Source organism: Bubalus kerabau, chromosome 3 (assembly GCF_029407905.1).
Source record: "Bubalus kerabau isolate K-KA32 ecotype Philippines breed swamp buffalo chromosome 3, PCC_UOA_SB_1v2, whole genome shotgun sequence".
Taxonomy (NCBI): domain Eukaryota; kingdom Metazoa; phylum Chordata; class Mammalia; order Artiodactyla; family Bovidae; genus Bubalus; species Bubalus kerabau.
Window position 1 is genome coordinate 138,717,947 of NC_073626.1, and position 21,229 is coordinate 138,739,175.

At 38.1% G+C, this 21,229-nt stretch overlaps 1 protein-coding gene across 3 annotated transcripts in view; it reads right to left on the reverse strand.

Annotated features, from left to right (window-relative positions):
* HECW2 (HECT, C2 and WW domain containing E3 ubiquitin protein ligase 2) overlaps window positions 1–21,229 on the reverse strand; it is a 433,603-nt gene that overhangs the window by 71,111 nt on the left and 341,263 nt on the right. For all 3 annotated transcript variants that reach the window (XM_055572982.1, XM_055572984.1, XM_055572985.1), the window contains 3 exons: window positions 14,213–14,347; window positions 7,829–7,931; window positions 5,474–5,570 (listed from right to left, as the gene is read on the reverse strand). In XM_055572982.1, the coding sequence (XP_055428957.1) occupies window positions 5,474–5,570; window positions 7,829–7,931; window positions 14,213–14,347 (335 nt within the window). The remainder of the gene's footprint in view (window positions 1–5,473; window positions 5,571–7,828; window positions 7,932–14,212; window positions 14,348–21,229) is intronic.

Genomic DNA, 21,229 nt, shown 5'->3' on the forward strand with positions numbered 1-21,229 from the left:
CATAGGGAAAATGTGAAAACTAGACAATTATGTACATTTTGATGTACATGTCAAAAATCTATATACTACAACAAATTGGCATATCCATTTGCATAAAACATAAGTAGCAATTATTTCTTCTGCAGAAGCTATGGAATAGAGATCTAGGACTAAGGATCTGTGTTCCATACTATCCTAGGTAACAATATTTCAACACTCTCATTAGATCTGCAGGAAGATTATTGTCTGAGAAGATGGGTATAATTCACCTTTGGATGACTTCTAAAATGTTATGTCAATGACTCTGCCATGATGTTTGGCCCTCAGTAATTTGTACTGAATCCTGAACCAGAAGACTCATTCCTCTGTGCAGATGAGCAGTCAAGGCTGGTTTCATTGCTTACATGTAAAAAATTTTAGAACAAAGTTTCCTAAAGAACATAGTGTAAGTGCAACACTAGAAAGCTGTCCAACATAGAAATTACTGATGGAATGCAAGAGACCATTCCTGTATTTTAACTACGCCCACAGAATTATACGATGGCATTTATAGATATGATCCATCTTAAGAAGAGTGGTTTAGAAAACCAGTAAATTTAGGGGAAATTACTTTAAACTGAGTCCTTGTGATTTAATCAAGAAGTGAAGGACAGGCTACTAATATAATACTACTTTAAATTTACTGTATCCTTTGTATTGCTTACATAGTACCAGGGCAGTAAATATACTATCTCATTTAATCTTCAAAAGAACACTGCAAGTTAGAAACTCCTATCCCCATCCAGATGAGGAAACTATGACTTGGAGGAGCTAAATGCCTCATTCAAAGTCTGGTGAGTAAACCACAGAGCCAGAATTCAAACCAGGTCTCTTTGACCCTCAACTCTTAAGATCTATATTCTACTACTTTTTAAGTGTCATTATTAATGCTGATCTCCCAGTTGGGAAACAGACCAGGACTCTCCAATAACATTATGTGGTTGTCAGTGAATTATCTTAAGTATTTTTAAAAAATTCAATAGTTAAGCCTGTGTAATTTTTTCATAAGAAAAAAGTTTCAATGCAGATTTCCTGTTACATATAACTTGGTAAACAAAGTTCAGAAGTTTGTCACGTTGGTTTCAGACATCTGAAAGAACAGTAAACAAATGAGAAAACGATGAGAGAGCTAGGCAGGTTGTAACAGGAAATGCATAAGGATTGGCAAGGGGAAATCTATGCTATTTTGAACCAGTAGATCAGATGTTAACTGAGATTAATATTCTAGCCAATATTAAATGCAGAAAAACTCATCTGTTAGAAAACTGAACAAAAAATAGGTTAGAAATTCTGAACACTGGGGTTTGTTTTAAGAAAGGTAGCTTTTGGAAATTTTAACTTTTTATTTCACAAAATTCTGTATTATTTGATAATTTCACAATGGCATGCACTGTTTTTAAAAACGAAAACAAAATTAACCATATAATTTGAACAATAACGAAATTCCAGGGCTCTTAAAATAGGGTTATGGGAAGAAACAGAAGGTCAGAGTCTGTGTTTGCTTCTATTCTGGTGAACCCTGGGACACACACTCATTTGCCTTTTGTAGCTCAGAATTTCTTGACTTCCAATTTATTGATTTACTAGTGACCTAAATAGGAAATGGCCCAATTTATTTAGAACAGAAAAAAAGCATCATAGATTATTCTCACGGGAAGGAAATTTTTCAAAGAACATACTCATGGAGGAATTGACCTATAGTCCGAAATAATTATCATCACGGTTTGAGGAAAGTTGGGTTAGTAGGGTGGAGACAGCGATGGCACCCCACTCCAGTACTCTTGCCTGGAAAATCCCACGGGCAGAGGAGCCTGGTAGGCTGCAGTCCATGGGGTCGCGAAGGGTCGGACATGACTGAGTGGGGTCACGAAGAGTCGGACACCACTGAGCGACTTCACTTTCACTTTCATGCATTGGAGAAGGAAATGGCAACCCACTCCAGTATTCTTGCCTGGAAAATCCCAGGGACGGTGGAGCCTGGTGGGCTGCCATCTATGGGGTCGCATAGAGTCAGACACGATTGAAGCGACTTAGCAGCAGCAGCAGGTTAGTAGGGAGTAGATCCACTGGTTAAATTCAACTATTACACAAAAGGGAATTCTCAACTCTTAAGTCAGTTTTACAGTACTTGGTTCCTTGTTCATAATACAATATTGTACAAGTACCAACACCAAAATTTTATTGACTTTGTACGTATTCCATTCATCTATAAAATATTCTTAAAAGGTTGTGTTTTTAATGAATAGATTTGTCTTTGGATAAAATCTTAAAACATTTTGTATCAGTCTTTATTTTAATGTTATAGAGCTTCTTAGTAGGATTACTCTCTTTCACTAAGAACCAATGTAATCCAATGAGACACAATCCATTTGACGGAGCTACAACTTTTGGATGTTGAGTTTTCTGAGCAAATCTCTTCTGAGATTAAAAAAAAAGAGAGAGAAAACAACTTGGTAGCATGTACATTTGCTTGACAGATGAAGTTAGACGAAGCAGAATTTTAAAAATAGCAATGGAAAGCAAAAGCTATATCCCAATGCATGAAAACCCATAACCATTCTACAGGAAAAGGTATTCAAGGTGCATCTCAAGGAAGAGAAAGCTGTGTATGGATACAAACTAAACAAATTGCTTGCCATCTTCTGGAGGGCAAGGAATCATATGAGAAAAATGAAAAAAACACAAAGCACAGAGGTGTACCTATTTGAATTTCCCAAAGGCTGACACTTATTTCCTCATCATATTATGGAGAAAATAAGAAGGAATATTTTTATCTGTGCCACTGATGAGGAACAATGTACACACAGCTCAGGATAGGCTCACAGTTACCTTTGCTACTTTTGAGCCATGACTCAGCAGTTCCATTCCATGCATAAATCTCTTATCAAATATATGACTGAAATATGAGTTTAAAGAACCCCAGCTTCCCCGCCTTCATTTGTGGGAATGTTCCTTACAATGCAGTTTTTAACTATATGAAACAGAGTGTTCCTTTAGATGTACAAACTTCCCCATCATGTAGTTACGATAAGCAAAGTGCTGAACTATCAACAGATTTTCAGGCAAAAAGTACATAGTGACACACACTCTATGTAAGAGCAACATTATTCCACTAATTGAAGTTCCTGCTTCTTCCTACTTGTCATGACTGCTCAAGCCTTCTATGGTCAAATTCTATAAACAGTTATAGAAAATGTAAATGGAAATTTATTAATAAGTTTTGAAATAAGATGGAAACTTATTTTAAAATCTATCAAATAATATCTTAGCAATAGATTATCACATGAGATTTTCCTTAATTGAGGACCCCAGGTGTCACTAAAAAATAAAAACCTTCAGCAATTTTTAGGAGATTAGAGACTTTAAAGACTCTAAAAAGCAGAAGGAATAAACAAAACTGGAAGTTCTCAGTGGGGCCTTTAGGTTTTTCCTCTGTTAGGACCTGTTAAGGTTCTGTCAAGTCATTAAGGAATAATGATAATGTGAGATGCCTTGTTCAGGTAGATTATATCATCTTATTTCTCTAACAATAGAGATCTTAAGACATTTAAATTAATAATAATGCAGAGTTGCAGAGCAAAACTGGAAAATTTTGTGAGTTTCCTTTTTCTTGTTCTTTTTTGTTGGGACAGGGTTCTTTCAGAGGAATGAATATTGACTACAAGTAAGGGGAGGAGCAGGTTGGAGCTGAAGATGGTAAAGAGAGAAAACAGAGTTCTCCCTATTTTCTGATTTGCAAAAGAGGAGGGATTTTGTTTGTATGTTTGTTTGTTTTGCTTTGCAGCCCAGAACCTCTAAGATCTCTCATTACAGAACTGAGGGGCTCATTTCTGCAAAGTTATTTTTACAGAAGACTCTCTAGAGGCCCATGGGTTGCTGAGTAGATGCTATAATATAAAATATATAAAATGACAGCTTGTATAATTTTTATAATTTTTCCTGACTGAGAACAGCATGCTTGTCGAGTTGGGGAAAACACTGATACCTGAGTTGGATGTTAGTTAACTATGTGAAACCAGGATTTCTATATAAGCAACATTAGTAGTATCATACTTGAAATTATGTGAAGTTTTAGCCTTTAGAAACTTTAGAAAGTTTTAATGATGACTTTTAAGATACGAGAGACTAAGAACATCATAAGAAGGATATTTGGTAATTTATCTCCATATCAACATATACATACATTCACTGTATTTGCAAAATGTTACTAGATATTTTAGCAGTAAGGAAGGAGAAATAATGAATTGGATAAGATCCCTATTTGCAAAGATCTTATAATCTAATTGGAAAATAAAGCATAAGCACTTGAAAAGTCAAAGCACAAAAGTCACATAACCAAAATAGTAGGAAGGACAGCTTGATACATTAAATAATTAACAATCAAATTAGTGTCTAGACCAGAGGCTATTACACCTGGATGTGCCATTGAAATTATGTGGAGAAGTTTTAGGAAATTAAATGCTTGAACTTTACCTAGACCTCTTGAACTAAATTTCTGGGCAGGGCATGGGAGGATAGAGGGCATAAATTAAGAGAAGGGAGATAAGTTGAGGGAAGCAAGACCTGGCATTTTGGACTCTATAAAACTCCCCAGTAATACTGACAAAAACAGTTCGACACAGCTCAGTGGAACAGTATTTGAGAACTGCTGTCATGGGCCAGGATGGCACCACTGGGCAAACATATTTTTGCCATTACAAGTAGCATATAGACTAAATGGGCTTTGAGTTATGTGGGATTTCAGCAGAAACTCTCAATTCTCTCCATCTCCACCTCTGTGATGCTGAGCACAGCAAAGGTGAGAAAGACTAGACTACATCATGAGAGTGAGAGTCCACCATGGAAATTCTTACACTGAATTTAAAAAGAAAGATCTTGCCACACACAGAAGAAGAGCTCACCAGGGAAAAGGAACAGCATGTATTCAGGAAAGTAAAACTGGGTTTGAAGCATGATGCACTGAAGAGTCGTTCAGAAGACAGGGGTCATACAGGGGAATGCCGGACTCTGGAGAGGATCAGATTTCTTCTTTGAGTTCCTTTGTGTTTTTATTATGGAAAAATGTCAGTGCCAAGTCTAAGATTTTATGTCTCAATTCAATAAACATTATGCTACTTTTGCTTATTCATGTTACATCCAAATAGTTAGTGTCTTACTATATTCATTATAATCTACACATCTAGGATGCATTCTTGGCTGTGAAAGTTTGTTTCTTTTTCATATTCTTTAAAGATGGTTCTAGGTTCTTTAGTCAACTTCATTCAATTCTCATACTTAACAGCGAAAAGCCAGGACTGCACTGATCTGATATTGGTGACGAAGTATTTGTTCACAAGATGCCTTTGTTCAGAATGCCAGAAAGCAAAAGTGAATCTCCAAGACGATTATCAGTGTTACTGAAGATTTAATAGTTGGGGCTTATGCAACTTGAATTAAATACCAATATTTTGGTTACCTGAGTGAGTGATTCCTGGTAAGATCAGGTTGACGTTCCTGCAGAATTTCAAAGATGTTGGGCTGGCGCAGAAATGCAACAATCTTGTCATTGTAAGCTGGAAAAAAAAAAAAAAAATATATATATATATATATATATAGTATGTAACAATATTTTCAAATCTGTTAGTTTTATTCACATAAATCCAGACTTCTTTTGTTTTCCTGATTAATATTTCCTGTATTCAGAGTCATAGTTTAGAGCCCCTGTGCTGTGCTTGGTTGCTCAGTTGTCTGACTTCTTGAGATCCCATGGACTGTAGCCCACCAGGCTACTCTGTCCATGGGGATTCTCCAGACAAGAATACTGGAGTGGGTTGCCATGCCCTCCTCCAGGGGATCTTTCTAACCTAGGGATCGAACCCAGGTCTCCTGCATTGCAGGCAGATTTTTTACTGTCTGAGCCACCAGGGAAGCCCAAGAATAATGGAGTGGGTAAGCCTATCCCTTCTCCAGGGGATCATCCCAACCCAGGAATCAAACCAGGGCCTCCTGCATTGCAGGCAGATTCTTTACCACCTGAGATACCAGGGAAGCCCTTAGAACCACTATAGATAACTAAATTCCAATTTGTGTCTGTCCTGCTGTATGAGTATTGGACTTAGATGTTAGGCATGATTGATTTATGCACTCATTAAACTCATTTGATGAGCTATATTTATTATCAAATTGCAAGATGAGATCACCAACAAGATTCTAGATACTGATACTAATACTGATTCTAGACACTGAGACTTATTACTAAAATCAACCTCATAAGCAACTGCTAGAAATGGAAAGCCATCTTCTGATTAAATGTCAGCCACCCACAGGGGTAAAGAGGCAGAGCAAGAGTTGCCAACAGCAACTACTGAAATGCAGAGGCAAGCCATTCCCAAATTCTAGGTGGAAATAAATGCCACTAAGTCACAGGGTAGCTCTTTACCAAATCAACTACACCAACAGCTACAATACAACCAGCATCATCAATTATGTACATAATATTTTAAAAGGAAAATCTATATCGTAGTTAAGGTTGGCTAATGTCCATAGAAATTTTAAATGTAATTAAAATTTATTAAAGGCTCTGCTAATATTCTTTTATCAAGAAAACTAATTTGCTTACTTAAGATAATTCATCTTCATTACATTTCTATTTCTAATCTGAAATATAGATACATTTAAATCACAGAACTGAGTATCTGAATCCTCAAACACCAGAGATTCTAGTTCAGTTAATACTCTTGTGTTCATAAATATGATCAAGAAACATGCCTTACTTAAAAATATCAGTCAAAAGAAACATAATTCTCTAGTCATCTGCCACTTCAAATTTTAACTACATCATGCTTATCGTAGTTAAATGTGAATGAAATTTTAAAAAATACTCTCTGCTAAAATGGAATCTCATTATTGAACTCAATGTGTCCTAACTGCACTTTTCACCACATATAAATAATAAACATACTTTTATAGTTGAAATCTTATCACTAGATTTTTACACTTCATCTAAGATCAGAGACTAGATAATTTTTAAACTACAATTTTATAGTACTTAAAAATTCTATGTGTAGTATTTAGCATCAAATTAGTAATTATACAATAAATATAGACTATTTGATTTCTACTCAGAATTTCTTCTTATATCAGTGGTTCTCAAACTTCTTTAGGACATGTGCACTGCATTATATTTCATGGTAAATCTTTCTTAAAAAATAAAAATTTTAAGATAAAACCAGACAAATGAAGAGCTGTTCAAATTGAAAATGGAACAGCCCATTTGCCAGCCTATCCATTCCATCTACCTTAGGGGCTCGAGGTTTGAAAACTGATCTACTTCAACCTCACCATTTTACTAACAACTCAAACTGTTCTTTAGGCCTACTGGCCTGTATTCATTTAATATATTTTACAATTTTGGCACTTTTGCTATCCTGAATTTGCCACAAAACCCCTTAAGAATGTGTCATCCTTACTACTACAGGCTCACACACCATTTAAACTCTGTCTCAAGTATTGGATATATATTAAATAAATATGTTTGTCCAAATGCCTAATTAAAATGGCCACACAACCCAGTTGCTTTAACAACCTATTTTTCCTTAATGTCAAGAATCTAGCATAAAGACTTCACACAGAAAAGGCAGAGTAGTATAAAAATTCTCAGCCTACAGGATTTTACAAGACATAAGTGTTTGATACTCAAATCAGTTTTTTAGGGATAATGCAACTGTTCCTCGGTACAGAGAGGCTGACAACAGGGAAGTATCAGCAGAGAATGCGTGGTGCACACTGACATGAAAGCAAACATGAAGACTTTGGGGAAGAGGTGACATACCCACTGGAACCATGTCCTGGTACTGCGGCCTGCTGACTGTATTGAACGTACTCGACGGCCTGGGAAGAACTGGTGGTCCTGCATGTCGAGAATCTTCTCCTACCTGCAGACATAAGCAGTGTTTATGTTCTACACTAAATCCCAGAGTACTTTACAACGGTGTCCTTAGCCAAGTTGTTCAGAACACCAACAACGAGCATTGCTAAGTACCAACTGATCAGAACAGAGGCTAGCTTGAAGAGCGGACACAAGACTCTCAAAACCTCTGCTTCAGTTGCTGAACTGAGGGGAGCGGTTGGGGTATCCATGTCCCTGAGAGGGGCCAGGGCTGTGACTACTGACCAAGCATACAGAAGGAGCTCAATATGCCTATGGGGATGTGGATGCTGAATACATGTTCCTCTGAATTAACTTCTACCTGACAGACCACAGACCTGCAACAATATACCAGAGAGAACACTTGGGTGTGACAGAATTCACTGGGGCAGTGCTAGGATATGCCTTCTTTTGGCCAAGCAAGTCAGGGAATCCCTTGCCTCAGCAGAGGAGGAGCTGAAGAGCAGCAGTCTTCGTGAGGGTTTCTGAGTTGAGTATTATCTCCTCAGAAGCAATTTTACGTGCTTATTAGTGCACCCAGAGCAACAGCTCTTTCTGGTTTGAACCTCCCACACCAGCGAGCTAATCATAGCAGGTGTGGAGGAGCTAAATAGGGTTGCCCCAACCCAAATTAGTTTTTTTACCTACTATAGACTTAGAAACTCATATATATAAGTAGATAAACAAAAATGTCCATTAATAGTCTTACCAGAAAACTCTAACACTGCTTTAGCTTCTGTTTTAGCATTTTCCCCCCACGTTACAGAAATATTTCATGACAACGGTAGAACAATCATATGAGAGAGTTAAGAGAATAAGAGGCAAAATAACTTTCTGGATTTATAAATTTGTACATTAATTTTTTAATGAGTTTTTGTTTTATTTTTATATTTTTAAATTTTAGTTAATTTGTTTATTTTTAATTGGAGGATGACTGCTTTACAATATTGTGTTAGCTTCTGCCGTATATCAACATGAATCAACCACAGGTGTACATATGTCCCCTCCTCCTGAGCCTCCCTCCCACCTCCCACTCCATCCCACCCTCTGGGTTATCACAGAGCACCAGATTTGAGCCCCCTGCATCCAGTAAATTTCCGCTGGCCATCTAATTTTACATATGGCAATGTAGATGTCTCAAAGCTGCTCTCTCAATTCATCCCACCCTCTCCTTCCCCTCTTGGGTCCACAAGTCTCTTCTCTATGTCTGCGTCTCCACTGCTGCCCTACAGATAGGTTCGTCAGTACCATCTTTCTATATTCCATATATGTGTGTCAATATGCGATATCTGTCTTTCTCTTTCTGACTTACTTCACTCTGTATAGGCTTTAGGTTCATCCACCTTACTAGAAATGAGTCAAGCATGTTCCTTTTTATGTCTGAGTAATATTCTGCTGTGTATATGTACCACGACTTCTTTATCCATTTATCTGTCAATGAACATCTAATTGTTTCCATGTCTTAGCTATTGTAAACAGTGTTGTGATGAACAGTGGGGTACATGAGTCTTTTTCAATTATAGTTTCCTTAGGGTACATGGTCAGTAGAGGGATTATTGGGTCATATGGTAATTTTATTCCTAGTTTTTTAAGGAATCTCTATACTGTATGCAGGTCAAGAAGCAACAGTTAGAACTGGACATGGTACATCAGACTGGTTCCAAATTGGGAAAGGAGTACATCAAGGCTATATATTGTCACCCTGCTTATTTAACTTATATGCAGAGTACATCATAAGAAATGCAGAGCTGGATGAAGAACAAGCTGGAATCAAGATTACCGGGAGAAATATCAATAACCTCAGATATGCAGATGACACCACCCTAATGGCAGAGAGCAAAGAGGAACTAAAGAGCCTCTTGATGAAAGTGAAAGGGGAGAGTTAAAAAGTTGGCTTAAAACTCAACATTCAGAAAACTAAGATCATGGCATCTGGTCCCATCACTTCATGGCAAATAGATGGGGAAACAATGGAAACAATGGCCATCATCAAAAAATCTGTAAACAATAAATGCTGGAGAGGGTATAGAGAAGAGGGAATCCTCTTGCACTGTTGGTAGGAGTGCAAGAGGATTCTTGCATTTGGGCTCCAAATTTTCTTGGGCTCCAAAATCACTGCAGATAGTAACTGCAGCCATGAAATTAAAAGACACTTGCCTCTTGGAAGAAAGGTTATGACCAACCTAGACAGTATATTAAAAAGCACAGACATTACTCTGTCAACAAAGGTACCTCTAGGCAAAGCTATGGTTTTTCCAGTAGTCATGTATGGATACAAGAGTTGGACTATAAAGAAAGCTGCGCGCAGAAGAACTGATGCTTTTGAACTGTGGTGTTGGTGAAGACTCTTGAGAGTCCCTTGGACCGCAAGGAGATCCAACCAGTCCATCCTAAACGAAATCAGTCCTGAATATTCACTGGAAGGACTGATGCTGAAGCTGAAACTCCAATACTTTGGCCACCTGATGCAAAGAACTGACTCATTGGAAAAGACCTTGATGCTCGGAAAGATTGAAGGCGGGAGGAGAAGGGGACAACAGAGGATGAGATGGCTGGATGGCATCACTGACTCGATGCACATGAGTTTGAGTAAGCTCTGGGAGGTGGTGATGGACAGGGAAGCCTGGCCTGCTGCAGTCCATGGGGTTGCAAAGAGTCAGACGTGACTGAGAGACTGAACTAATTATACTATTCTCCATAGTGGCTGTATCAATTTGCATTCCCACCAACAGTGCAAGAGGATTCCCTCTTCTCTACACATTCTCCAGCATTTATTGTTTGCAGATTTTTTGATGATGGCCATTCTGACTGGTGTAAGGTGATACTCATTGTAGTTCTGATTTGCATTTCTCTAATAATGAGTGATATTGAGCATCTGTTCATGTATTTGTTAGCCATCTGTATGTCTTCTTTGGAGAAATGTCTGTTTAGGACTTCTGTCCACCTTTGGATGGGGCTGTTTGCTTTTCTGGTATTGAGTTGAATGAGTTACTTGTATATTTTGGAGATTAATCTTTTGTCAGTTTTTTTCACTTGCTATTATTTTCTCTAATTGTGAGCATTTTCTTTTTACCTTGTTCACAGTTCCCTTCACTGTGCAAAAACTTTTAAGTTTAATTAGGCCCTGCTTGTTTATTTTTGTTTTTATTTTCATTACTCTAGGAGGTGGGTCATAGAGGATCTTGCTGTGATTTATGTCAAAGAGTGTTTTATGTATGTTTTCCTCTAAGAGTTTAACAGTTTCTTTGAGTTTATCTTTGTGTATGCTTTTAGGAAGTGTTCAAATTTCATTTTTTTATACATAGCTGTCCAGTTTTCCCTTCACTACTTAATAAATCAATACTTTTAAAATAAAGTTTCTACTACTACCCAATCAAAGCTTCATAATCATTTTATCACACTGCTTCAGTTAGGTGTTTGGTGACGGTTTTTCTAAATGCCCTAAAGTGGAAACATTGTCCCCGTCCTTCACTGCCTGTTTATTCTTCAGAATGTTCTCATTCATTCTTCAAAGTGCAGCTCAAACAGCCTCTCCTCGATAAAGCTTTCCCTTCCCTTCAAGCTGATGTCAAATGCCACCTTCTCTGACTGCCATAGCACTTGGGGGACATTTTAAAAGCAGCTGCCATTATTAACAGTCTATAAAGCATTTTTCACTTGTATTGCTATTCATCTGGATTATAGTTAGTTTTATATATTCTCTCTGTCATTTTTTTTGTATACCTCACATTAACCATGTTTCTACACTACTGGTGTTCAATAAGTATTCATTTGTTGGATGGAAGAGATACCCAAATTTCTACTACCTGGAATATTTGCTAAATGAGTCTAAGAGAATGGCTGGGAAGACTTGTGAATGTAACTAGAATCTTCCCACTGCACTTCTCTTGAGTTATTGGCTTTGAGAAATGAGGCCAATATATATATGAAGCCAATGAAATCTCCTCTTGGGGGAGATTTTGATCATTAACTACATCTTGTTCGTCATTCACCAAACTTATCATTTCAATCTACCAATATATACTTTCCATTCTGTCAGTAAGGTGCCTTTTGTCATCATTTCCTAGAATAGCCTAAGTTCTTCTTGACACCCTGCTTCTTCACACCGACCATCAGACTGTGGGCAAGTCATGATAGATGTGCAATTACTACAGGATGTGCGTGCTTCCAACAGCTGGGCCAGAAGGCACATTCACCTCAAAGGTTTAACAATGCTGGGGCTAAATGCTGAGACTTTATAGGGTCATCTTAGTGCCACTGCTCAGTTTCCATCCATAAAAAGAAAAATTGTGATTCAAATTTTAAGGTGGACCTTAGTATCCTTACTACTAGACCATGCTGCTACTGCTGCTGCTAAGTCGCGTCAGTCGTGTCCGACTCTGTGCAACCCCACAGACGGCAGCCCACCAGGCTCCCCCATCCGTGGGACTCTCCAGGCAAGAACACCGGAGTGGGTTGCCATTTCCTTTTCCAATGCATGAAAGTGAAAAGTGAAAGTGAAGTCGCTCAGTTGTATCTGACTCTTAGTGACCCCATGGACTGCAGCCTACCAGGCTCCTCCGTCCATGGGATTTTCCAAGCAAGAATACTGGAGTGGGGTGCCATTGCCTTCTCTGACTAGACCATGAAGTAATTCAAATTCTGAGGCAGAGGAGTTGAAAGAAAGTATAAATAAAGTTACTAATCTCTTGCACGTTGTTCTGATCAGACTGAACAGTCAGCATCATATGGTGGAGTGGAGATAAGGCAAGTGTCTAAAGGGCACAGGTTGCACGATAAAACCAGGCACAGCCCTAATATGCTACATATGATGTACAAAGTCCAAAGGTGAGAGGTCTATACTGCTTTTTAGGTGAATGTATTAGCATCATCCAGTTTACCACTAATGGTTTATATGACAGCCAGGTAGAGATTTATTAGCTACTCATAAAACATACATATTTTTGTGCATACCTCATCCTGCAATATATTTATATATCATTTTTATATGAGCTTCTTGTGTGTACTCGTCTATGTCTGCACTTTTAACCAGCAAACACACGTGATCCTTAGAGCCAGTATGTAAATCGTGAGGGGAAATTCCAAGAGTGGAATTCTGGTAAATCAAGTCCAGTTATTTATTGCATTCATAATCTTTTCTTATAATAGAAGCTACAAAAATATTTGACATACAATATAATACTGAAAAGATGATATGCTCATAGACAAAACCTGGAAAAGGAATGCAGGAAAAGAATCTTAATTCTACTCGTCTAAGGGAATTTTTAGAAACAATGTATATAAAGTGATGATATATGACATTCAAAGCATAAGTCTATTGTTGCTGTTGGTCAGTCACTAAGCCATGTCTGACTCTTGCAACTCCACGTCCTGTGTATAGCACACCAGGCTCTTCTGTCCTTCACTATCTCCTGGAGTTTGCTCAAATTCATGTTCATTGAGTTGGTGATGCTACCTAACCATCTCACCCTCTACTGCCCTCTTGTCTTGTACTGAGGAGAGAATATTTGACATAAAACATTCCTCTTTTATTTATTTAACCTGCAACCGAAAAAGGGAAACAGAAAGAGAGTATTCCTTTTTTCTGTTCTTTTCTGGTTAGGTTATTGGAGAGCCCTCATGTGGTTACCATGGGTCACTGCAAACCAGCAAAGTAGAGTACAGTAGAGCTTTTAATTCTGCCCATTTTCTCTGGGCATTTCATGTATAGAAATCAACTCTCATATGTACCCTAATTTTAAAGAAGATTAGAGAGGATCACAACCTCATAGCCTAGGCTGGAGATTTTCATCTAATTCAGCAATCCTCACTTAAGAAACGTCCCTACCTTTAACCCAATTTTTATCCCCAATTAAAATCTCAGGGACAGAGAAGCCTGGCAGGCTACAGTCCATGGGGTCGCAAAAGTCAGACACGACTGAGTGACGGAGCAAAAGCTATGTTCATTTCTTCCTATGAAGTTGCTATCAGGTATGCCAAAGGGCTCCCCAACACCTTCTCTTGAACACTGTATTGCATTATGAATCTTCTCTCATCACCCACTGAACTTTAAAAAAAAAAAAAATCTAATTTCTTCAACCTTTCTTCTAATGTCTTACTTTTAAACTTGCAATTTAGGTTCTATTTGTTTCCAGAGAAGCCCTGTCAACATTCCAGTACTTTTCAGCCTCCAAATGATAGTCTCAAACTAGGAAAACAAAGCAATATGAAAGAGCCAGCAATATTCAATAAATCCCACATCCTGCATTCCTACCAACCAACAGGTCGCTTGCTACAGCTGGGACTCACCTCGCCTGCGCTGTGGCTGCGCTGCCGGGTCAGGTGTTGTCGATGCACCAGTGCGCTCGTGGGTCTGCTGCTCTGAAGCGGGAGTCGGGGATCGATGAAAGTGGTGGTTCGGGAGTTGTGGTCAACAAAAAATGCCTAGGAAGCAATCCACTGAGTCAACAGTCCATACATGCCACAGACTTGTCCTATCGTTTCACACATTCAGGAAGAGACCCACTTTGGAGCAATAACCTTAGCTCTGTTTTCTTGTAATTTCAAATCTTCGGGAGAATTACTCCTTCCTCCCTCAGGACAGACCAGAACACAGGAAGCAACGCTTAGGCTGGATTCAGAGTGAAGAGAGCAGGAAGGAACATGGTCCCTGTGTTTAGGAAATACTCTTAAGAGACAGTCATCAAGTTAGGATCTTAGAGAAAAATCACCTGATTAGACATTTGGGCTTCTCTTAATTGATGCTAAGTGCATACTGCTATGGGATATTACCAAGTTCTTCTTTCAAACATCATTGACTTCTCTTTTCCTTTTATGCAATCAGCTACCAAGTCCTCCCCCCATTTTCCCAATATAGAGTCTTCTCTATTTCTCCCATCCCAGCCTGGCTACCATTCATTCCATTATTTCAGGACTTTCTCTTAAATGTAAAATTATTAATAGTTTCTCGGTTGGTTCACATCTCTAACAACCTTGATTCACTGAATTGGCACCTCACTATGAGAATATATTTTTCTAAAAGCTTTGACTATATCTCCACTCCAATCCAAAACCTCTACTGGCTACCTGTTATCTACAAAAAAAAAAAAAAAAAAAAAAATCCAACCCTTTGGTCACTTTCTAAGACTCTTTAAAGTCTCCTTATTTGCTCTTCAGTTTAGTCATCAGTTACACATCCAAATTCTATCACATTCAATGACTCTGGGCAAGGCACTTAAGTTCTCTGGGCTACATATTTCTTATAAAAACATGTCTCCATCTCTCCCTCATCCATAACAAACATTTCTTCCCCATAATGTGACAGGAGGGAGGAAATCATGTCTGACACATTTACTGCAGAATCCCTAGTGACATGAAAACATGAATGAGCATAAGCCACTTCCCTCAGTTTCACAGTAAAGTCTGCAAGCAATGTAGAAAGGCCTTTAAAAATTCTTTTTAATTCTAACACTCTTCACAAGAGCTATTTTTCATTATCAGTAAGAACCAAATGGTAGTAAGTTTTCAAAGAAAAATTCATTCAAGGCAATAATGAAGCCCATTATCTCAAGGACAATTAAAAATGTAAATTTTCCATGACCAGGTAAAGTTAATTAGTTAATTTTATCTTTTATCAAAGATAAAAAGGACTATTAGGAAAGCCTGGAAACTCATTACTGATTAAAATATCAGGACACAAGCTATATGTCAAATAACCTAAATGAGCAAAATAGAACTGACAACTCAAACCGATGGAGCTCCTTTAACAAAGTACTATACCTTAAAGACTAGGAAAGAACACATCTAGATAAATCCCAGGGGCAGATGGTATATTTATGCCAATTTAAAAAATCACCTTTCCATTATGAAACAAAATGTTTCTGCAGATACAGAATCAGGGAACAGGGCACAATAATTTGTAAGTAGCTCCCAAATAGGCAGAAAATGACTTCTTTAAAAAATAACTTTAAGCATAAAGTGCATTAGAAACAAAGCAGAGAAATAACCAGAACCAGAATCCTTGTTGGCCCTTTTCTCAATGTCTGATTTCTAAGTACAAAGATTAGATTAAATGGAAGTCGTGTAGGAGATGGTGTCATCAACCTTATATCCCTGGGTAATGTTCCCTTTTTTCATAACCTACCAGATGGAATGTCTTACTTCTCTGATCCTGTTAAAAAAAAAGTACATCAGTTGTAAACCCTACACAGGTTTGTATTGACAGGCTGTGTTCTCAAATGTGACACCAGTTCCTGTTTGATTTGAGCTTCTAATCAACATCTGGATGTTACTTCTGCCACTCTTTAAAATGTCATAAAATAGAAATTCAATTATTTTTATAAGTGGACATTTCAAAATAATATCATATCAATCTCACATCCTCTTTAAGAAGATTAAGCTCTTACTACTTACAACAATAATATGAACCATGCTAAGGGGAAAATGCAAAGAGTATGAAAATAGGATTGCCTACTTACTCTACCTAATTTCTTAGGCATGTTTTGAAGGTGCAGGTGGCCATTTAGAGGTAACAATGATGCACTTGTAATTGTAAGGACAAATGGGTGTGTCCATCTAGGTCAGTTGTGATTTACATGGAGTGTCACAGTATAATTTGATGTTAAGAGGCTTGTCTAAAATCCATTCTCTAAAGAATTATACTGTAAATGCCTTCAGGGTAGGGACTCCTTTCTCACCCTGTTCTCTCTGATAGCTTTTAGGGTTACGTCTGGGAGAAAGAGGGTGCTCAGAAAATAAACTTCCAAAAACTTGAATAGCAGACTCTTGACCAAAATACAAGAAGACAAATGACAATGAACTAACCAAGTATTAAAAATCACATTTTTAAAAAAAAATAAGCATAGAAAGACTGACAAGTTTGAAAAAAACAAATGAGAGAAGTGTGTGGGTATGTGTGTGTGTTGGGTAAAACATGTGGAGAACTGAAGACTACAAAACCACAAATAAGATAGAAGGTTTCAAAATATCTCAAATGGACATGTATAAACTACCAAGTTAAACCTTGAGAAGTCGAAGACAAAGTAGTGATTAAATGCTTGCGATCCAGAAAGACAAGCCTGGGTCTGAGCCCTAGCTCCACCACTTACTACTGACATAACCTTGGGCAAACTACTTTTCTTTAAACCAAATTTCTTTTCTGTTAAATAGGGACAGTAATGCCTACATCAAACAAAGGTAAAATGAGATGGTTCATAGAAATTTTTGAAGATAGTCTCTGTGACCCCTTAAATGTGACTTACTATTATTACTATTATTATTACTAATAGTAGTTTTAACTTCTGAGACATTTTTCTAAAGATCATAATTTTTCTCCCTACAGTCTATACACCAAGCTCAAAAAAATGGAGAACCAGTAAAACTGTACTTCCCAGGCTCCTTCTAGCTCTGTATGGCCTAGATTACGTTCTGGCCAATGAGATGTAAACAGGGTGCCACGTGATACTTCTGGACAACCTCCTTACAAGGAGATTTTCACAAGGTGAAGTCTTCCTTCTGTTCTTCATCCATTTAGCTTCCTAAAACAAAGACGTGAACCAAACAGAGCTCCAGCAGCCATACCGAACCTTGAAGAGTTTGTTTGGCTTTAGTAAGACTGAGTGGCTAAGCAAAAAAACTATAAGGAGCTAGGCTCTTACAATTTAAGGAACCACCCTAAAACCTACAGACTACCTACCTCTGAACTTCTTCATATGAGAGAATAAAATCTTGCATATTAAACTTTGTACAGGTTTCTGTCACAGGGTAGCCAAACCAAATCCTAACTGATGCACTGTCTCAGCCCAGATGAACATATAAGCCAGCCACCACCATTATAAATAAGATTTTTCATTATTTCATAAATAATGATGTCTTATTGTTGTTCACCTTCAATACAGTTGGGTAATGGTTCGAGGTTTAAGTGAAACGTAGGGCTGGGAAAGTATAAAGCTGAGATTTGAATCCATCTTCCTGACTCCAAAGCCCAGTGAGCAGTGCCTCCTTCCCCTCTCATCTTTTCTTATTTCTCTTTTTTTCCCCATTCTTTCTTCCTCCTATTTTTCCTTTTGATGTTCTTCCTACTTTCCTCACACCTCACATAGTACTTGAGTTTAGCAAAACATTTACATATTTATTGAATTAGGCCGACAATAACATTCACTTTCAACACTGGCAAGCCCACTACTGATGCTGGACAGCAAACGGTACTTCCTCCGCACAGTCCGAGGACTGCTCCCCTGCTGGAGACAGCGCTGTGGGTGGGGAGAGGTGCTAGTCCGTATTCCACAAGGGGCTCCGATTCAGAGAAGACGGAATGTGTGTATTGTTTGCATGAGCTTTTTAAGCCTGCCAGATGCTTGGGGAGAAGTCCCTGTGAAGACCTGTATGGAAGCCACGCCTAGTGCACGAGCACTGAGGGCAGCACCAGGAAGCAGCTTCTCTGAGCATGCGCTGTGCTCTCCTGTTAACTGTGCGACCCTGGACAGTGCTTTGCTACATCCACTCCAAGGAGATGACTCAAATCCCAACTGAGTTATGGAAAATGTATTCTACTTTAACATGAAGAGGAAAGCATAAACAAATACCACCCAAAATTTAGGCTTGCCATTTCTATTTGTGATGCACAAATCAATTATGTCACAAAAGTAGATCACGTTCCCATAGGATATCCTAAGTAGCTCAAGTCAGTATCAAAGCTGACTGACTTTTTTTTTTTCTTTTTTTTAATTTAATTTGGGTCACTTTTTATGTCATTATTATTGAGTGGTCTGCTTTTATTTATGAAATTTTCTACCAGGTATTAATAAATACTGCCTGAGTAAACAGTATGTTGAGAATGCAGACCACATTGAAAAAGCAATTGTATCCAAAAATGAATCTTTTTCAGATTAGCCACTAGCTAAGCAAATTTTGAAAACATACAGTCTCTACTGTTAAGTTTCATTAAGGAAATTCACTCAAGCTTCCCCGTGCTGGACCAACTAGAACTAACAATATAATAAAAAACTGAAAGGAATGCAAATATCCAAATTCAAATCTCATTTTAAAAACTTCTACCCTTTCACTGCTTCAGGGCATGGTCAGAGTCAGAAAATATGAGCTGGTTGGAGCCAAGTGGTATTTTAGTGAGGCCAAACAAAATACACTTCTCTCTTTACACAATTCTTTTTTTAAGTTTCTATTATTTTAAGAAAAGAAAAAGCCATCAGTATTTGTGAAGAAATACCAACCTCAGGCTCAACAAATCTAAGTCACAGAAGTTTGAAATTGTTTCCAGTTAACATTTTGCCAAACCAGGAATCCATATTAAAAGACCATGTAAACAAAATAAAACAAAAAGCACTTGTAACTATGCTACAAAAAGACATCAGATCTTCTTTCTTTCCCTAAAAGAACAACAATTTAAAGATTAGACGTGCTACATACTGAATCTGTTCTAACTTCTACTTTATCAGCTCTATAAAATATTAAAATGCTCAAAAAAGTTAATTGTAATCTAATTTCTATAAAGATTTTAATTTACTCACACATTCTCTCCCTTCCAAAATATAAATCTCCTCTCAGCTCCTGGTCCCCTCTCTAGCATTTTCCCAATTATAAGGAATAAACATGCTATTATTTTCTCTATATTATATCCCAGACAGATCTCTGTTACCAAATGATAGATGAAAAGACCTGAATGATATAGTTTATTATAAGTAAAAAACAATCATGCTAACATTTTCTACTATTTGGTTCATTTGAAGGAATGAGTGGTCCTAAATATCTCATGACATCTGTATCAATCACAAAAAAGTTAAAGAAAGTTATTTTGTTAAATTGTTATGATAAGAGAGCTAAAGTTGAGAGAAAAACAGGGACACAAGGCACTGGGTTAGAGTTTTGGAAACAGCTGATCAGTTAGTACATGCGGATAAGTAAAACATTCCCCACACTTCATACATAAATGTTAGCTCAAGGCAGGGCAGGGCAGGGGGGAGGCAGATTTTATGTGTTGGGAGTGGTGGTATTTAGGTGTTGAGACATATAATACAGGGAAGTCAGTGACATGCTGGGGATGGCTTGGACCAGATTCCATGAACTCATTGTGAAATTTCAAGAAATTATGGTAGCTGGTTGACGATGATGCTGGCAGCCTGAAATTGGCTATGGTGAGAGAATTTACACCATGGAAAATGGCAAATGCTACAGATCAGCCCTCTTCCCCACCACCCCTAAGGAGCTGGTTGCTAAGCATTTACCACTACAGAAAACCAAGGATGAAGTTATCCAAATCAGTACATTTTAGGTAATACAGAAGGGCATTACCATGAAATCTGAAGATAGCATACTACATTTTTTATAAAGATCCAATGCCGGTCAGAGGACAACTCTTTAAAAGCAAAAGACAAAGGCCATCTTCATATTTGAGCAATTCCTTCAAGACTCCATGGCACTAGCATTTTATTCAAAAATACATTCGCAAAACCAAACTCTGCTCTATTCTCTCATTCAGAAAGGTATACAGCCTCAGAAGATTATTCACTTCAGCCTCTTTGTGCATTTGCATGGGTTGCTTTTTGGTCTAACAAGTTTGTACCCCTTACAAATAAGCAAGAGATCCTCTAAAAGTGTGCTATATAAAGGTTAATTTTATTTCTACTTGGAATACTATGTAATTGGAGGTGATTAAACCAGATCATGGCATCCGGTCTCACCATTTCATGGGAAATAGATGGGGAAACGGTGGAAACAGTGTCAGACTTTATTTTTCTGGGCTCCAAAATCACTACAGATGGTGACTGCAGCCATGAAATTAAAAGACGCTTACTCCTTGGAAGGAAAGTTATGACCAACCTAGATAGCATATTCAAAAGCAGAGACATTACTTTGCCAACAAAAGTTCGTCTAGTCAAGGCTGTGGTTTTTCCTGTCGTCATGTATGGATTTGAGAGTTGGACTGTGAAGAAGGCTGAGCACCGAAGAATTGATGCTTTTGAACTGTGGTGTTGGAGAAGACTCTTGAGAGTCCCTTGGACTGCAAGGAGATCCAACCAGTCCATTCTGAAGGAGATCAGCCCTGGGATTTCTTTGGAAGGAATGATGCTAAAGCTGAAATTCCAGTACCTTGGCCACCTCATGCGAAGAGTTGACTCATTGGAAAAGACTCTGATGCTTGGAGGGATTGGGGGCAGGAGGAGAAGGGGACGACAGAGGATGAGATGGTTGGATGGCATCACCGACTCGATGGACATGAGTTTGAGTGAACTCCGGGAGTTGGTGATGGACAGGGAGGCCTGGCGTGCTGCGATTCATGGGGCCGCAAAGAGTCGGACATGACTGAGCGAC